An 18,893-nucleotide genomic window follows, 5' to 3' on the forward strand; every position below is an offset into this window, starting at 1 on the left:
ATGAGGAAACAGAGTCTTCTTAGAGGGGAAGTGACTTGCCCAAGGCCTCAAGGCTAAGAGAGAGCCAGGACTGTGGACCCCAGGTCTGCGCTCCAACACCACCCTCTTCTCAGGCCTCCCCTTAAGGATTATGGGCTACAAAGCAAGTTATCTATTGTTTTGTTATCTTTTGCCATATAAGTACTGATTACACTCTAACATTTGGGCAGAGATCTTCTTAAAATTTTGTATTGTGATCAACTTCATTTAGATATTATGGAGGAGATGTATACATTGTGGGGCACCTGGGCGGCTCAGTCAGTTGAGCATCTGCCTCCTGCTCAGGTCATGATCCCAGGGTCCTGGGATAGAGCCCCGCATCGGGCTCCCTTTCTCCCTTTCCCTCTGCCTCTCCCTGCAGTTTGTGCTCTTTCTTGGTTACTCTCTCTCAAATAAATAAAATGTTTTTTTTTAAAAGATGCACCCTTTTTAAGTAAATGGTTCCATGAGTTTTGACCAATGTGTCCTCCTCTAGCATCATCACTACCAGCACAATCAAGATATGAAATATCTCCATCTCCCCTAAAAAGTTCCTTCTTATTCCTTTCTAGTCAATCCTCCACCCACTAGAGTAAGTCCTGGGCAAACACTGATCAGCTTTTCTGTTGCTAAAGCTTAAGTTTTGCCTGTTTTAGAATTTCAAGTAAATATCCCTGCTTGGTGGTGGGAAGCCTGCTTCTCCCTCTCCCACTCCCCCTGCTTGTGTTCCCTCTCTCGCTGTGTCTCTCTCTGTCAAGAAAAGAAATAGAATTTCAAATAAATAGAAGCATACTCTGTGTACTCTTTTACGTCTGGCTTCCTTTGCTCAACCTGTTTTCGAGATTCGTTGCGTGTCAGGGTAATTTGTTCTTTTTTATTGCTGAATAGTATTCTATTGTACAGATGTACCACTATTTGTTTATTCTTTTGTCAGTAGACACTGAGCTGTGTCCAGTTTATGAATAAAGCTGCTATAAATACTTGTGTGTAAATCTTTGTCTGGCCAGATGTTTTCTTTCTCTTGGGTAAGTACCCAGGCCCAGAACTGCTGGTTCAGGTGCTGGGGCAGGTGCTGGGGCAGGCCCAGGTGCTGGGGCACCTGGCTGGCTCAGTTGTTAAGTGCCTGTCTTCAGCTCAGGTCATGATCCCAGGGTCCTGGAATCGAGCCCCATATCGGGCTCTCTGCTCAGCCAGGATCTGCTTCTCCCTCACCTCTTCCTGCTCTTTCTCTCTCTCACTTGCTCACTCTCTCTCACTCAAATAAATAAATAAAATCTTAAAAAAAAAAAAAAGCAGAAATCATTTGATGCACAAAGGATTTGTTACCTGTTTGGTTTTTTTTTTAAAGATTTTTTTTATTTATTTGACAGAGATCACAAGTAGGCAGAGAGGCAGACCGAGAGAGAGAGAGAGAGAGAGAGAGAGAGAGAAGCAGGCTCCCCGCTGAGCAGAAGAGGCCGATGCGGGACTCGATCCCAGGACCCTGAGATCATGACCTGAGCCGAAGGCAGCGGCTTAACCCACTGAGCCACCCAGTTGTTACCTGTTTTTGTAGGAATACCAACAATAATTCCAGAGGTCTCTTTGCTGGGCTCCCTGCATATTTTTATGCCCTGAAGGAACCACCATAGTGTGGAGGGGGCTTGGTTTTACCATCCCAGTAGGTGAGTGGTGTGTTTTTCCTTGAAAAGTAGGAGCAGGGGAGGTGGAAGAGATCCTGCCTCTTCCTCCCAGGTACCTTCTGCTTGTCACTTTCAGGAAACAGATGCGGGAAGCTGAGGACACTGGTTTTCTTGGTGCCCTGGGCCTCTTGGGGAAAGCTTTTCATCCCCCTAAGGACATGTGAACCCCAGTTTGAGAACCAATGACCTGAGGATGCTTTCTTTTCATTTTTAAAGATTTATTTGTTTATTTTGGGAGGAAGGGCAGAGGGAGAGTCTTTTATAAGTTTTTTTTTTTTTTTAAGATTTTACTTATTTGAGAGAGAGAACAAGCAGGGGGAGCCGCAGGCAGAGGGAGAAGCAGGCTCCCCACTGAGCAAGGAGCCTGATGTGGGACTTGATCCCAGGACCCTAGGATTATGACCTCTACCAAAGGCAGGCACAGGCTGAGCCACCCAGGCATGGTTTGAAGGATGCTTTCATTTCCCACATAGTCAAGTGAAAAAAGTGTCTCTATTCCCTCACCTGCAGTGTCTTCTCTGGGTCCACTGGAGCAATAATCCTAAAAGGTGGCAGGAAGAAAGAAAGAAGGTAGGTTGGATCCACACATGACTTGGGTGAGGTTTTGACAGGCACTCAGTGAAATAAGGGATGACAGTAACAAGTAGGGGAGAAGGCTTTCTGAAAACTGGGGCCGTTCAGATAGGTTTAGGAACATCAGGAAAATACCAAATAGGAAAATAAGAGATTTATAATCTCTTGGAAAGGGTTGAGAAGAGGTGTTCTTCATTACTTAGGGCTTTTTTTCCCATCAGTATAGTTTAACAATGTGCCAAGCCCTCTCCTAGGAGAGGGTGTGCCCGCATACCTGTCCCTGCCCTCAGGGGGCTTATACAGAGTCACCTCAGGGAGAGGGAGGGAAAGGCAGGGGAAGAGGAGGGACAGGAGGAAGGAGAGAGAGAGGGAGGGTAGGGAGTAGAAAGGGAAGGGGTAGGGGGGTGAAGGGGTAGAAAAGTAGAAAGAGGGAGAGGGGGAGAGAGAGAGAGAGAGACTGACTACCAGACAATTGTACTGCAGGCTGATCATAACATGGTGATCAGTCCAGGAGCTGGTGGAGCCCCTAGGAGGGTCCTGATCCTGGCAAGGGGAGGAATATCAGCAAAGTATTTCCAGAGGGATCAGACCCCTAAGACCAAATACTCAAATATCTGCAGAGGTGTGGTACCTTCTGGGAACAACCTTAGATCAGGATGTCTGGAGCACTGAGAGATGAGTACAGACTGGTCAGAAGGAGTTTAAGTGGAGGTGAGGAAAAGGACTGATGGGTTTCCTTAATAAGTCTTATGGCCCTGTTTTAAAATTTATACATATGTTACAATGATTAAAATAAAAATGAAATTTAAAAACAAATTCCTAGGGCGCCTGGGTGGCTCAGTCCTTGAGCGTCTGCCTTTGGCTCAGGTCATGATCCCAGGGTCCTAGGATCAAGCCCTGCATCAGGCTCCCAGCTCAGCAGGAAGCCTGCTTCTCTCTCTCTCTGCTCCCCCTGCTTGTGTTCCCTCTCTCTATGTCTCTGTCAAATAAATAAGTAAGTTCTCAAAAAAACAAAAACAAAACAACAGGAAAACCCCACAAATTCCTAAATCTCCCATGCAGAATTCCAAATGATTTAGACATCACCCTCAAAGAAGGGTAAATCCCCACTCTTAACTGTGGGCTGTGTGTAGAGACTTCCTTCCAAAAGAAGAAGTATTGAAAGGTGGGGAGGAGGGGACGCCTGGGTGGCTCAGTTACTTAAGCGGCTGCCTTCAGCTCAGGTCATGATCCCTGGAGTCTCATGATTGTGATCCAGCTCCGCTTGGGGGCATGGGGCTCCCTGCTCATTGGGGGAATCTGCTTCTCCCTCTCCCTTTGCCGCCAGCCCCCCCCCCCGCCCCCATGCTCTCTCTCATTGGTTCACTCTCTCAAATAAATAAACAAAATCTTTAAAAGGAAAAAAAGGTTGGGAGGAAGAGTAACCTTACAGTGGAGAATCTGACAAGTGCTACCAAGGTCAACATCAACAGTGATGAGTCATGTTGATGGTACATAGCCTTGATATGATGTGATGATAATGGTACTTCACCTCCCCCAAACCCATAACCCCAATCTAATTATGAAAAAGAGATACCAGACAAATTCCAATAGAGAGCATCCTGCAAAATATTTGCTCAATACTCCTCAAAATTGTTAAGGTCATCAAAAACAGAGAAAGTCTGAAAAACTGCCAGAGTCAAGAGGAGTCCAAGGAGACATGACAGCTAAATATAAGGTGATATCCTGGATTGAATCCTGGAGCAGCCAGAGGACGTAGGTAGAACCTGAGGAAATCTGAATAAAGCATGGACTTTAGTTAACAATAAGGTATCAATATTGATTTGCTAATTTTAACAAATGTGCCATATGAATGTAAGATGTTCGTAGTAAGAGAAACTGGATGTGAGGTACATGGAAACCCTCCACTATCTTCTCACTTTTTCCATAAATCTAAAACTTCTTAGAAAGAATGCATAATAAAAAAAAAAAAAAACATCTAATTTAGAGTGCCTGGCTGGCTCAGTTAGGAGAGCATGTGACACTTGATCTCAGGGTTATGAGTTCAAGCCCCATGTTGGGTGTAGAAATCACTAAATAAAGAAATAAACTTAAAAAGAAAACAACAAATTACATAAGTCAATTAAATCACTCCTTTTGGTCTGGATCTTCATCCAGTTGACAATTACTGCTAATAGTTAACTGTTTTTTTTTTTTTTTAAGATTTTATTTATTTGAGAGAGAGAGAGAGAGACAAATAGTATGAGAGCAGGGAGGAGAGGGAGAAGCAGGCTCCCTGCTGGGCAGGGAGCCCAACACGGCACTTGATCCCAGGACCCCAGGATCATGACCTGAACTGAAGGCAGAAGCTTAACCGACTGAGCCACCCAGGCGCCCCTATTTAACCTGTACTGAGCATCTTCTAGGTATAGGCATTGTGCTGAGTGATTTGCATAATATCCTCTAATATTCACAACGCTACAGGCATATTTTTCTCATTTTACAAATGCAGAAACTGAAGCATGAGAAAGGTCATTCATGCAATTGTTTAATAAACTTTTATTAGTAAGTTATGACTGCCCCATGATGCTGGATCTCTCAGAGTAAATGCCCGGCAGGAGCCTCAGGAGCCACCGCTAGAGTGTGCTCAATCATGTGACCTCTGCCCCACCCCCATCCAGCTCTTCCTTCTCCTGAACAGTGGTGACACTGCCCCATCTGCCACGTCTCCTCAGGAGTCGTCCTGAACCCTTCCTTCGTCCCCATATCTAACCTGTCAATAAGTCCAGTGGGCTCTTCCTTGGAAATGTCTCCCTAGAGTTTTCCCAGTCTACTCTCCAGGCTGGGCCCTTTACCACTTCTCTGCTTCTGCCTCAGGTCTCCTACTCTCTGATGTGGACTCCACCCAAGCCACCACCCATTTTTTCTAGAACCCACATCAGATGATCTCACCCCCAGCCAAAGTCTTCTGATGGCCCATCGAATTGATTTCATAATCTGGCCACAACTGGTCCCATTTCCTACACTGCCTTCCTCCCTGATGCTCCAGCTCCCCAGCCCCTTAACTGGCACTGCTTACAGGCTATTCTCTTGGTTTTCTTGACGCCTGCCTAATGCCTTCTCTCTCTTTTTTTTTGGGGGGGGGGGCCTTGGAAATCATGCATGCACTTCAAGTCTTAGGTCAAGTTCACCTCCTTGGTGAACACTATTCCTCTTTCTCCCCGGTCCAGCAATCAGCCCTTGCCTATCTTGTGGCAATAACCACACTGACTGTGAGAGGTAGGAGCTGGTAGATCTGTATCCCCAGCTCTGAGTTCCCTGAGACACTTCAGTATTCCTGTGCTCAGGTTTGTCTGGGATGTTCTCCACAATCCGCCTCTGTTATATCAACGAAAAATGTCCATGCTTCTTAATTAAGGGTCAGCAAATGGCCGGGATAAGAAAAGCTGTAGCAGCTCTGATGGGGAAGTTGTGGGTGGAGGCTCCATGGAGGAGGTGGACTTGGGAGTGACAGTCAGATTAAAGCCACATTTTGAGTTTCCTGTGCTTATGCTCTGTGTTGGACATTATGCTATAGCAATGAGCCTTCACCTAGATCACCTCATTTACTTTTCCACAAAAACCTACTATGTATTACTGTATCTACAGTATTTCTGTAGATGAGGAAATCGAAGTTGACAGCATCACATGTGCACAGTGTCCAACTAGAGAGTGATTGGGCAGGGATGAGAATGCTAGTCTTGTTCCTACTGCAAAGTCCAACATACGGATGGGAGAATGAGTATGCGGAGGAATCCTGCAGTAATCAGCTCAGCAGGGAGTGTGTATGAAGTCAGTGGTAAGCAAGGCCCAGGTAGGCCCCACCCTCTACATCCCAGAGAGCAGCGAAACCCAGGACTGAGGTTTTGGGGACAGGTAGGAGGTAGCTGGAAGGACTCTGTGTCCCTGAGACACCCCTCCTATGCTGTCTGGCTCCCCACAAGGGGGGCACTTCTCTGCATGGTCCAGACCTGTGGAATCAGCTGTACCCTCTTCTCTTCGTCTTGCATTGAGAAATGGGGTGTGGTGGTTAACTCTTGGCATCTGCTTGTATTTTGAATGCTGCCTCCTGGTTTCCCCATTTCCTGGCCATGGGACCCTGGGGACAAACTGCTTCTCCCTTCGGAATGTCAGTTTCCAATTTCCTGGTACGGGGAAAAGAGCAGTATCTGCTCCAGAGCATTAGGGTAAGGGTAAAATGAAATAACAATGACTATTATAAACTTGGTGTGGTGCTTGGCACATTGTTGATACTCAGTAAATGTACCTTTTATTATTATCTGACCTTAGCCTGGGCCTATTTGTATTTCCCTGATGCACCCAGCAGGGGATCTGGGGTGGAGCCTCCCGCTCTGAGAGGGGCAGCTCCCTAGCTGGGATCACTTTTCCCAGGGTGGAAACCTCTTGTCTGCGGCTCACCCCTGGCAACTTCCCTTCTGGGATCTAGCCTGCCAAACCGCACCCTTGGTTGGGAGAGCGGCTTTGCTTCTGCAGGTTCTGGACGGGAGAAGTGGGACCCGGGAGCCACAGAAAGTTATTGTGTTCGGCCTAACTTGTGTCCCCGTCCCAGGCCAGGGCCAGTCCAGGTCCAGAAAGCCCTCGGTGTAGGCTGGTGAGGGTTCAGTCCTCTGTGCCTGGCAGGTTAGTTCGGCAAGAGTAGCGGGACCACACGATATGTGGCACAAACCTGGACGCTTCTGAGAGTAAAGGAGGCGCTTTTAGTTGTTATGCCCAGGCTACCTGTTAAAGCCAGGATGGCAGTGACCGTGGCCCATAGCCCTATTTAAACAAGGTAGAGTCTGCAGGTCCCCGAAGAGAACAGGCTCCGTCTGGGTGGCCTAGGAGGGTGCAAGAGGGAAACCAAAATGGAGTCGCACTTCGTGAGCTTTGGACTCCCCACGGGCCTTCAAGGTAGGTCACTTGTCCTTCGTTCCTGCCAGGCTCTGCAGGTATTTGCCCCTCTGTGCTCCCACAGCGCTATGGACATGTCCCTGGGTTAGCCTCACAAGGGCTGAGACTTTCGTCCGTTTTGTTCTCTGACCTGCCGCCTCCAGAGCCTGGAATAGTGCCTGGCAGAGTGTGTGCTCACTTTGGAACGAGTGAGGTTCTGAACAAATCCATCCACCGCTTTTCTAGCATTAATGATCTGTTTACTGGTCCATTGTCCCTGCTGGTTTATGACCTTCAAGGATGATATTGTACTTATCTCTGTGATTCCAGCACCCAGCCTAAGGCTAGGCAGGCAAAGATTAAGGACGCTTTTTTGAACGAGTGAATGGAAGCAGTCCTGCAGCCCTTAGCTGTGCTCGGTCTTTTCTGCCGCCCATTCTGTCTCTCCCCACACCGAGGAGCCATTACACAGCCGGTTCGAGGCAGGTTAGGTAGCTCTTGGCTTCCGTTGGCCAGGTCACCAGCTCTGTCACTTCCTGAGAGCTGATGGGCCCCTAAATGTGGGAGAAGAGAGGCCAGAACTGCTTGCCTTGGCCTTGTGAAGATAGGATCAAGACAGCGACTAGACCGAGGAACGAGAGGTTCTCCTGAGGACCTAGGGCAGCGGCCTGTTTGGAGAGGTTGGAGCGGGAACTGGACACGGAGGCTGAGCGGTCGTCTAAGGGAGGGAAGCCTGGGCACGAAAGGAGTCGGGGACTGGCTTCGAGGCTGGGGCTGAACTCCGCGGCACGGTGGGGAAGGACCTAAAAGAGCCAGGACTGCCCCCTGGCGTCAAAGCTCGGAACTGCACCCTGGAAGGAAGGGCCTGTATTCGGAAGAAGTCCAGCGCTCCGCCTCCAGCCGAGAACTCCCGGAGAACTTCCGGCTCCCTCCCTCAAGAACCGCCCGGCCCAGGCCCTGGCCCGCCCCCTGCCTTCGCCCCGCCTCCGCCCCGCCTCCTCCTCCGTGGCCCTTGCCGCGCCCCCGAGTGGCCGGCCGGGTTATGTTCCTGCGCGAGTAAACGCGGGCCTCCGAGAACCCGGAAGTTACGTTATAGGCCCGCGTCCCGGGGGCGGGAGTCAGCTGAGCTGCCGGGGCGAGGTTGGGATCTTCTCGAATCGGCTAAGGGGAGCCAGCGATCTTTTGGGGTGCGGGAGCAGAGTGCAGGACTGCGCCAGATTCAAGGGGGAGGGCTCCCCAGTCTTCTCGCTTTATAAGGCGAGAGCGAGAAAATCCTCAGGATTTTAAAGAGGAGCAGTGGGCGGCGGATTGCTAAAATCTGTCACCAGATTCTTGTCGAGGCTGAGGAGACGCAGTTTCCAGTCCAGGGCGACGGGGATCCCTGGGGGGAACCCTGTTGTAATCCCTGGGCCCGGGAGGGAGGGCCCAGAGGCCGGGCACCATGGCGTCCATCTTGGATGAATACGAGGACTCCCTGTCCCGCTCAGCCGTCTTGCAGCCTGGCTGCCCCAGCGTGGGCATCCCCCACTCCGGTAAGGGAGGGGAGGGCGCCGCTCACCTGGCACCTGCTGGGGAGGATCGGGGAAGTAGCTCCAGGAGGTCCGGTTCACCGCCTAGAGGTGCAGTCCAGATCTAGGCCCCTGAATCTCCGCAGGCTCTCTTGGCCCCCAGCTGGAGGATGGTCGAAGTTTGAAAGAGCAGCCTCGTGATCTAGGCCCTGCCACTAGGGTCCTAAAAGGAAACGGACCCAGATAAGGAAGTGGCTTGTCTACAGGGCCACAGTTGAGAGAACTGAGAATAAGCTCCAAGGCTTCAGCCAGAGCCTATGCTTTTCCTACCAGGCCCCTTCTGGAGGCGGGAAGAAGAGAGTGGTCCAAGAAAATGGTTGAAGGGGAGTGTTGTAGGGGAAGGAAGACTGGTCCTAGAGGGATCTTTGTCACTGGACAGGGGGAAATGCGGTTATTTTAGGCCTTTACTAGATCTGGGTGCAGCCTGGTGTTGAGGGGAAATTTTTTAGAAAGTGAACAGGGTTGGCAGAGGGTTCTGAAGTGCTGGGCTATTTTGTGCAATGGTAAAGACATCAGAGCAAAGGTGAGAGAGAAAGAAGCTTCAGTTTGATTGGCACTGTTCCCCGGGGCTCGCTCTGCCTACATTCTTCTGGAAACTCAGAGCATTACTGCATGGGCAGGGGGGAGGAGAGGGGGTGATCTAGAATACTGTAGTTGAGCTGGGATTGCTGGGCCCAGGACTGATAAGGGAGAATATCCAACCCTTTCCCCACATTACCATTGGTAGTGGGTACATGGCAGTGCAGCAGCAATCCATGGGTTCAAAGAATCCACCCTTTATGGCTGTCAGAGGCGTGAAAAGAGCCCAGGACCCTAATGTAGAGGTGATTAGCAAACTACCTGATACATTGATATTAAGCTTTTAACCAAAGGCTTGGGGTAGGGGTATGTTGGGAAGGTGAAGAGGAAACATTTTTTGTTGCCTCTCCTTGTCCTTCCTCCTCCACATTTTCCATACCTAACGTTTAATTCCCTCCTTCCCTGTAGGGTATGTGAATGCCCAGCTAGAGAAGGAAGTGCCCATTTTCACGAAGCAGCGCATTGACTTTACCCCTTCTGAGCGAATTACCAGTCTTGTTGTCTCCTGCAATCAGCTCTGCATGAGCCTGGGCAAGGATACACTACTCCGGTGAGTGAGGGCCCAAAAGGTTTAGGAGTAGGGACTGGATTAGTGGTATCTGGGGCCTAATTAGTGACTAGGGCCTTTCTTTCACTCTGGATAGGTGAAACAGTAGATTTGGAATTTTCCAAGAATATCCATTCCCAAAGAGAACTAATGCAGTGTAGTAGTTAAAATCAGGCAGACCCGGATCAGATCCCAGCTCTCCCACTTACCAGCTAGGGAATATTGAGCAAGTCACCCAGTCCCTCTGAATGTGTCCCTTCATCTGTTAGAGATAGTACCAGCCCACACACTGGTCATATTGATCAGGGGAACTGTCTAGAGTCCTAAAATAAATCCACTGTAAATGGAAATAATATATCAATAAAACTGGAAATACATACATACATACAAACATAAGTGGAAATAACATATAACAAAAATATCAGCAGAGTTGTTTATCCAGAATAATTATCTGAGATAAAACAGACCTAAGCCTCTATATCACAAAAATAAATTCGAAGTGGAATAAGTATATAAATATTAAAAGTAAATCGGATATTGGGGAACCTGGGTGGCTCAATTGGTTAAACGTGTGCCTTCGGCTCGGGTCATGACCTCAGGGTCCTAGGATTAGGCCCCGTGTCAGGCTCCCTGCTCAGCGGGAAGCCTGCTTCTCCCTTTCTGCTCCTTCCCCCGTCACTCTCCCCCCAAATAAATAAATAAAATCTTTAAAAATACAAAAATAAACGATATCAAAAGAATATTTAATGGGGGTGCCTGAGTGGCTTAGTGAGTAAAGTGTCTGACTCTTGATTTGGGCTCAGGTCATGATGTTGGGGTTGTAAAATTGAGCCCCATGTCAGGCTCTGTGCTGGGCATGGAGCCTGCTTCAGCTTCTCTTTCCCTCCGCTGCCTCTCCTCCCTCCCTCTTTAAAAAAATAAGTTAATTAAGATAAAAAAATAAAATAATACCTAATAAATGTCTTTGTTCTTGGGCTGAAGGGAGATCTTCTTACTCAAGCTAGAAAATCCTCTAGGAAGAAGATAGATATATTTGACTACACAGCAATTGCTGTTATGGAGAAAAAAAAAAAAAACTTTTGAGAGGCACCTGGCTGGCTCAGTAGGAAGAACATGGAACTCTTGATTCTGGGGTCCTGAGTTCGAGCCCTATATTGGGTGTAGAGTTTACTTTAAAAAAATAATAATAATACAGGGTGCTTGAGTGACTCAGTCAGTTAGGTATCTTTCTTGATTTCAGCTCAGGTCATGATCTCAGGGTTGTGAGATCAAGTCGTGCATTGGACTGGGAATGGAACCTGCCTAAGATTCTCTCACTCCTGGGGTGTTTTGGTGGCTCAAAGTGTCTGCTTTCCGCTCGGGTCATGATCCCAGGATCCTGGGATTGAGCCCTGCATTGGGCTCCCTGCTCAGCAGGCAGTGTACCACTCCCTTACCCTCTGCTGCTCCCCCTGCTTGTGCTCTCTCTCTCTCTCTCTTTCCAAAAAAAAAGAAAAAAAAAAAAAGATTATCTTTCTCCTCTCCCTCTGTCCTTCCCTCCTGCTGATCATACACTCTCTTGTCTCTCAAAATAAATGAATAAAATAATAATTAACTTTAAAAAAAGCATTTGAATCAGGTCACGATAAAAAATGGTGGGAAAATGATGTTTTTCCATGTAAGGCTGTAGATTTTTTTAATCCTATTCCTTAAAAAGTCCTTAAAAACTAGTAAGAAAAATACACTTCAGTAGAAAGGGGAGGGCAAAGAGTATAAACCAGTAGTTTACAGAAGAGGAAGTCTACATTTCTAGTAAACATCTAAATATATTTTCAACCTTTGGGAAATAACAACAAGGTACCATGCTTTTAACCTATCAGATTGACAAAAATTAGAAACAGTAACCTATGGGGCTGGTGAAGAGACACAGGAATGGACGTTGACACACTGCTGGTGAGAGCACAAATTGTCACCATCTTTTGGAAGAGTAATCTGGAAGCATTATTTGTGGTAGGAAAAACTGGACACACACTGAATGCCCATCAACAGGAAAATGATAATAAAATTATGGTTGCGCCATAAAGAGACAAATTAGGCAGTTCTTGAAACTGTGAGAGCTGTATCAGTTGACACGGTGGAACGTTCAGGAAATATCATTAAGTGAGAAAAGCAAGCTATTAATATGCATATACACACGTATACATGACATGAAAAGATTTTTGTCAAAACATAAAAATAGTGACAAAACAACTCTGTTGTAAGCATGGAGAAAGACATTAAAATCAGTTTTGTCTGGAGAATGACAGGTTTGAGAAGAAAATCATTAACTATACATCTTTACTTTGATTCTTTGGTTAGAATGAGGGTATAATTCGAAAAGAATTTAATAAGGGAAATATAAACAGGAGCTTTCCTCAAGGTTATCCTGAAGACTCATTGAGCTCTAGTAGGTGAAGCTTGTGGCACGGTGCTAGGTATACAGAAAGTGCTCAGTAACCATTAGCTACTGTTTGTTCGTTTTTACCCCAGCAGTCTGGGATACCCCTGCCAGTCTTCCCAGAAGCATTGCACCGCTACTGAGCAGAGGAAAAGACTTTGTTCAGTGACTTCTCAAAATGAGGTGGGGGAATTCTCAGAGCAGAGGGTTCTTAAGGAGGCCCTGTATGTATGTCAGAGTTCCCTTGGGATCATATGCCGAATTTTATGTGTGTATACAGATTTCAGGGCAGAGAGCCTGTGGCTTTCATCAGATTATAAAGAGGTCTACTGCTCGCGATCTCCCTTCCAAAAAAGGGTCTGCCTTCTCTGGAGTGATTCTGTGACTCTTATCTTGACAGCATTGACCTGGGAAAGGCCAATGAACCCAACCATGTGGAGCTGGGGCGCAAGGATGATGCCAAGGTTCACAAGATGTTTCTGGACCACACTGGTGAGTGGGGGGTGGAGGGGTTGTCTGAGGTTGGACGGGTTGTTGAGAGGAGTGCAAGTCACCGCCCTGGAGCGTGGAATCAGAGAATGGTGGGGGCAGGGAGGAGGCTGCCAGTGGGAATGGCTGCCTTCTGTAGGGTGCCATGCTCTCCCCCTTTCCAGGCTCTCACCTGCTAATTGCTCTGAGCAGCACTGAGGTCCTCTATGTGAACCGTAATGGGCAGAAGGTACGACCACTGGCACGCTGGAAGGGGCAGCTGGTGGAGAGTGTGGGCTGGAACAAGGCACTGGGCACCGAGAGCAGCACGGGTCCCATCCTGGTCGGCACCGCCCAAGGCCAGATCTTTGAAGCGGAGCTCTCAGCCAGCGAGGGTGGGCTTTTCGGCCCTGCGCCAGACCTCTACTTCCGCCCGTTGTACGTACTCAACGAAGAAGGGGGTCCAGCCCCTGTGTGTGCCCTCGAGGCCGAGCGAGGCCCTGATGGGCGTGGCTTTGTCATTGCCACCACCCGGCAGCGCCTCTTCCAGTTTATAGGGCGAGCGTCAGAGGGGGCCGAGGTTCAGGGCTTCTCTGGGCTCTTTGCTGCCTATGCGGACCACCCACCCCCGTTCCGTGAGTTCCCCAGCAGTCTGGGCTACAGTGAGTTGGCTTTCTACACCCCCAAGTTGCGCTCCGCACCGCGGGCCTTTGCCTGGATGATGGGGGATGGCGTGTTGTACGGAGCCCTGGACTGCGGGCGCCCCGATTCCCTGCTGAGCGAGGAGCGAGTCTGGGAGTACCCAGAGGGGGTCGGTCCGGGAGCCAGCCCGCCCCTGGCTATCGTCCTGACCCAGTTCCACTTCCTGCTGCTGCTGGCGGACCGCGTGGAGGCCGTGTGCACACTGACGGGGCAGGTGGTGCTGCGGGATCACTTCCTGGAGAAGTTTGGGCCCCTGAGGCACATGGTGAAGGACTCCTCCACAGGCCACCTGTGGGCCTACACCGAACGGGCCGTCTTCCGCTACCACGTGCAGCGGGAGGCCCGGGACGTCTGGCGCACCTACCTGGACATGAACCGCTTCGACTTGGCCAAAGAGTACTGTCGAGAGCGGCCTGACTGCCTGGACACTGTCCTGGCCCGCGAGGCCGAGTTCTGCTTTCGCCAGCGTCGTTACCTGGAGAGCGCCCGCTGCTACGCCCTGACCCAGAGCTACTTTGAGGAGATTGCCCTCAAGTTCCTGGAGGCCCGCCAGGAAGAGGCCCTGGCTGAGTTCCTGCAGCGAAAACTGGCCGGTCTGAAGCCAGCTGAGCGCACCCAGGCCACGCTGCTTACCACCTGGCTCACGGAGCTTTATCTGAGCCGGCTCGGGGCGCTGCAGGGTGATCCCGAGGCCCTGAGCTTATACCGGGAGACCCGGGAGCGCTTCCGGTCCTTCCTCAGCAGCCCCCGCCACAAAGAGTGGCTCTTTGCCAGCCGGGCCTCCATCCACGAGCTGCTGGCCAGCCACGGGGACACGGAGCACATGGTGTACTTCGCTGTAATCATGCAGGACTATGAGCGCGTGGTGGCATACCACTGCCAGCACGAGGCCTATGAGGAGGCCTTGGCTGTGCTTGCTCGCCACCGTGACCCCCAGCTCTTCTACAAGTTCTCGCCCATCCTCATCCGTCACATCCCTCGCCAGCTGGTGGACGCTTGGATTGAGATGGGCAGCCGGCTGGATGCCCGGCAGCTCATCCCTGCGCTGGTGAACTACAGCCAAGGTGGCGAGGCCCAGCAGGTGAGCCAGGCCACCCGATACATGGAGTTCTGTGTCAATGTGCTCGGCGAGACGGAGCAGGCGATTCACAATTACCTGCTGTCGCTGTATGCCCGCAGCCAGCCGACCTCACTGCTGGCATACCTGGAGCAGGCAGGCGCCAGCCCACACCGAGTGCATTACGACCTCAAGTACGCGCTGCGGCTCTGTGCAGAGCACGGCCACCACCGTGCCTGCGTTCACGTCTACAAGGTCCTGGAGCTGTACGAGGAGGCTGTGGACCTGGCCCTGCAGGTGAGATGATGAGTTTCGACCCCATCCACGATGGGGTCCTGGAGAGCCCTGGTGTCAGATGTTGAGGGTTTAGAGTGGGGCGGCCTGTGACTAGAGGGTGCTGGCTTCTGTGGAGAGGAGCTGTGGTGCAGAGGTTAGAAACAGGGATCCAAGGTCAGGGTTTGGAATCTGGTTCTGCCGCTTGCTGGGCTGTGTGACCTCAGGCTGATTTCTGACCCTCCCTTTGCCCCAGATCGTTGGGCCGCAAATGGCATAATGTTCTAGTTACTTCCCTCCTAAGGTGGATGAGAGTAGCATATAGGAAAGGGGCTCAGAACGGCGCCAAACATACTGCTAGTGATTGCGTTACAGTCACCATGGCTGGAGGGGAGAGGGCTGAGTTGTGTTTCTTAATCACGAGTTACCACTTGCAGAGGATCACAGGAAGTGCTGTTTAAAATGTGAATCCCTGGGTCTGGACCCAGGACTTAACTGAATCAAAGTCTGAGAGCAGGGCCCAAAAACCTGTATTTCGAATATGCTCCCCAGGTGATTTTTAACATTTGTCAACATCAGTGCCCCCCTCAACCGAAAGTAGCTTTTACAAAGCAATGCCGGGGACAGACGCATCACTGAGACAGGTTCCTCTTGGGGCTTCTCCCAGGGCCCAGGTTCACCCTGGGCATCTGTGTCTCCCCCAGTCTGTCCCAGTCTCTACCCTCGACCCCTACTGCTCGCGATCTCCCTGTAGGTGGACGTGGACCTGGCCAAGCAGTGTGCCGACTTGCCAGAGGACGACGAGGAGCTGCGTAAGAAGCTGTGGCTGAAGATCGCTCGGCACGTGGTGCAGGAGGAGGAGGACGTGCAGACGGCCATGGCCTGCCTGGCCAGCTGCCCCCTGCTCAAGATCGAGGACGTGCTGCCCTTCTTTCCGGACTTCGTCACCATCGACCACTTCAAGGAGGCCATCTGCAGCTCTCTCAAGGCCTACAACCACCACATCCAGGAGCTGCAGCGGGAGATGGAAGAGGCCACAGCCAGCGCCCAGCGTATCCGGCGAGACCTGCAGGAGCTGCGGGGCCGCTACGGCACGGTGGAGCCCCAGGACAAGTGCGCCACCTGCGACTTCCCGCTGCTCAACCGCCCTTTTTACCTTTTCCTCTGCGGCCACATGTTCCATGCTGACTGCTTGCTGCAGGCCGTGCGGCCTGGCCTGCCGGCCTACAAGCAGGCCCGGCTCGAGGAGTTGCAGCGGAAGTTGGGAGCTGCTCCAGCCCCTGCCAAGGGCTCCACCCGCACCAAGGAAGCCGAGGCGGGGGCTGCCACGGCAGGGCCTAGTCGGGAACAGCTCAAGGCTGACCTCGATGAACTGGTGGCCGCCGAGTGCGTGTACTGTGGGGAGCTGATGATCCGCTCCATTGACCGGCCCTTCATTGACCCCCAGCGCTATGAGGAGGAGCACCTCAGCTGGCTGTAGGAAGGAGGGTGTCACCCCGCTGGATGGGCAGGTGGTCTGGGGCACAGCTGCCCCTTCTTGGGAAGGCCACATCATGGTACACGCTAAGTCGTCTGGAGACCACTGGGCCATGACGGTGTTGTGGAGAGTGGAATCAGAGCTGTCGCTTGCGAGGTGTCATTTGTGAGCACGTTCTGCCGCTGTCCGTGCTCTTCTTGAGAGCTGCTCTTAAACCCGGCCATCTGCCTGCCTCCCAAGAGAGGGCCTCAGCCTGGAGGAGTCAGAATTCTGACCCTGTCGCCATCCGCCCTCCATCTAACAGCCCTGTTTTCCTCTCCACAGCCCACAGACATCCTGTTCACCTTCTAGAGTGAGAGTACCATTCTTCTTTTTCCCTCTGTGACCCTTCTTCCTCAGAGGACAGCCTCTCCTGTGTCTGCCCATCGGTCCCAGAGTGAAAAGGCAGCCCCTCCCCGTCTTGGGCACGGAGGGTGGGGAAGGAGGTGCTGGTGTACACCTTCTGGGGCTCTGGGTGAGGGTACCCTGGGGCAAAGGGCCTCCTGGGGTGGGGGTGGGGGTGATGGGGGTGGGGCGCATTAAACAGCCTGCGCTGCACTGGGGGCTCTCGAGTTGATGGCTTTGTGTCCATGCTGGCCTGAGGGGCGTGTGGGTTTTCTCCAGGGGTGCTACGGTGCCACGGGGTGGCTGCCAAAAGCCTGAACACTTTCCAGCCTTGGCCCTCACTCCTTTGTCTGGAGGTGTGACCAGTTTTGTCATTGTTGTGATTTTTCTCACTTCCTTGTCCCGAGACTCCATCGTCTCTGGCTCCAGGCTTCAGCTGGGCCTGATGATGGCCCACTGTCCTCTCAGACCAAGAACTATTTTTCCCTTTGGCCAGCAGGTGGTGCTGCTCCCCACAGACTCCTCCGCACTGGGCCAACTGGGGGGCACTGATTTCTTGTCACTTTCTCCTTGGTCTGTTCCTCCCTAGTGTGTTCTGGGAAACTGCACTGCCCAACCATGAATCTAAGCCCTCATCCTTCCTCCCTCCACTAGCCTGTATGCGTGTTAGATTTTGCTCCTCATCTAACTCCCATGACCAACCCCCCCAATCCACATTATACCTTTTTAGCTGTGGCTACCCTAGAGAGCCCTGCATTGGGGCCTTCCTGTGACATCAGAGAGCAGCACCCTTTGCTCCGTGGACTGGGGTTCACAGTCCACTGCTGGGCTCTATAGGTGTGGTCTATCAGCTGCCCAGAATGAAACAAAATAACAAGTGCATGTTCCTGGAATCAGGCTGAACACCCCCCCCCCACCCCCACGCTGGTGTGGCTGGTGACTACAGGCTTTTCTCTCCCTTGCAGAGTAGCCCTCTTCCGAGATTTTTAGCTCCTGCAGTCCTGGTAGAGTCTTGCCCTGCCGAGTTCCTTAATCACTAGAACAGGTGTCTCTTGGTGGCTTCTGCCAATGGTCAGGCTAGAAACTGACGGTCTTTGATGAGCCTCAGACTTTCCATCTTCCCCAGAAGCAAGAGGGAGCAAATGTGGAAGGGGCTGGTAATCTCTGGGTGGGTTGAGAGCATCCTAACCCTGTTCCTTCTGTTCTAAGATTTGGAGGGCTCTTGTTCCCCTTCCTCTTCCCATGTGGCCTAAGGCTCCCCTCATACCTAGACATGCCCAGTAGAGAGCTAAGGGGTACTGTCCCCCACTGTCAGTATCAGTCTAAACTTTGACCTGCCACTTGCACGGTCACTTGCTTAGAACAGCTTGGGTTGTCTGTTGTGCCTAATACATGTTAGTTAAACAAACACTGCCCTGTTGCTCCCTCCTCCCAGAGGACTTGGCTAAGACAGCCTGGGATGCCCCTGTCCCCTTCTGTCCTCTTCCCAGCCTGCCCATCTGGTCCTAGGCTGCTTCCTCTTTCCTAGAAAAAAAGCCCCAGGCTTCCTTGGCACTGACAGAATGGGGTTCCGTCGAGTCAGGGGAACGGGAAGCTACAGCTCTTAGATCCCTGGAAACCACGCAAGGCCTGGAATGGAGGGGATAGAGAAGGCCCTCAGGGCCTTGGCCCTAAGCCTGGGGAGGGCCAGAAGGGGGTGTGGCGGGGGAGCAGCTGTGTGGGCAGAGACCAAGATGAATGAGCTGCTCCTGGAGCTGTCACTGGAAATAGGAGGAGTGGCCACAGGCAGTGACGCTGAGAACAGGGCAGGAGGCCTGTAAACAAGGAAGCCACCTGGGGGAGACTCAGTGCCGTCACTGGTCCTGGGGAGCAGGTGCTTCCTGAGGCGCGCCCTTGAGAGGGCTCTGGGGGGCTGCCTGGCCAAGTCGTCAGCGGGCACGAGGGGGCGCTGTCGGCCGGCTTCCCGAAACCACTGGCTCCCTTCCACAGCTGCACGGGGAGTGGCCATCGGAGGGTGTGCCGGCCCAGTGACTGAGGCCTGGCTTTCCCGCGGGGCGGCCCTCCCTTCGGTCCCTAAGGCAGACAGGTCAAGGGCACTAGCCCTGGCAGGGAGGGCATGGGGCTCCAAGCCTGGCCAGTGTGGTTGTGAGCTCATTTCTCCTGGGACCAATTCCCCTCCCCTGCTTCCCCCATCCCAGGGCTCAGGTTGCCTGCTGGGCCCTCATCAACCCCATTGGTTGG

At 51.6% G+C, this 18,893-nt stretch overlaps 1 protein-coding gene across 1 annotated transcript; it reads left to right on the forward strand.

Annotated features, from left to right (window-relative positions):
• The first annotated feature begins 8,319 nt into the window (after positions 1-8,319).
• VPS18 (VPS18 core subunit of CORVET and HOPS complexes) lies at positions 8,320-16,895 on the forward strand. The gene is made up of 5 exons (XM_080808444.1): positions 8,320-8,713; positions 9,737-9,878; positions 12,692-12,783; positions 12,945-14,815; positions 15,546-16,895. Exons 1-5 carry the CDS (start codon positions 8,623-8,625, stop codon positions 16,269-16,271), a joined length of 2,922 nt encoding a protein of 973 aa, XP_080664570.1. The 5' UTR covers positions 8,320-8,622; the 3' UTR covers positions 16,272-16,895.
• The last annotated feature ends 1,998 nt before the right edge of the window (positions 16,896-18,893 follow it).

This window comes from Martes martes, assembly GCF_963455335.1.
Source record: "Martes martes genome assembly, chromosome: 7".
In the NCBI taxonomy this organism is placed as follows: domain Eukaryota; kingdom Metazoa; phylum Chordata; class Mammalia; order Carnivora; family Mustelidae; genus Martes; species Martes martes.

What these genes read in the sequence shown, in the direction of transcription:
- VPS18 (XM_080808444.1), top strand. Translation starts at nt 8,623, where the DNA reads ATGGCGTCCATCTTGGATGAATACGAGGACTCCCTGTCCCGCTCAGCC. An exon ending in CGTGGGCATCCCCCACTCCG is followed by an intron (nt 8,714 to 9,736) that starts GTAAGGGAGGGG and finishes CCTTCCCTGTAG; the next exon opens with GGTATGTGAATGCCCAGCTA. An exon ending in CTGTGGACCTGGCCCTGCAG is followed by an intron (nt 14,816 to 15,545) that starts GTGAGATGATGA and finishes ATCTCCCTGTAG; the next exon opens with GTGGACGTGGACCTGGCCAA.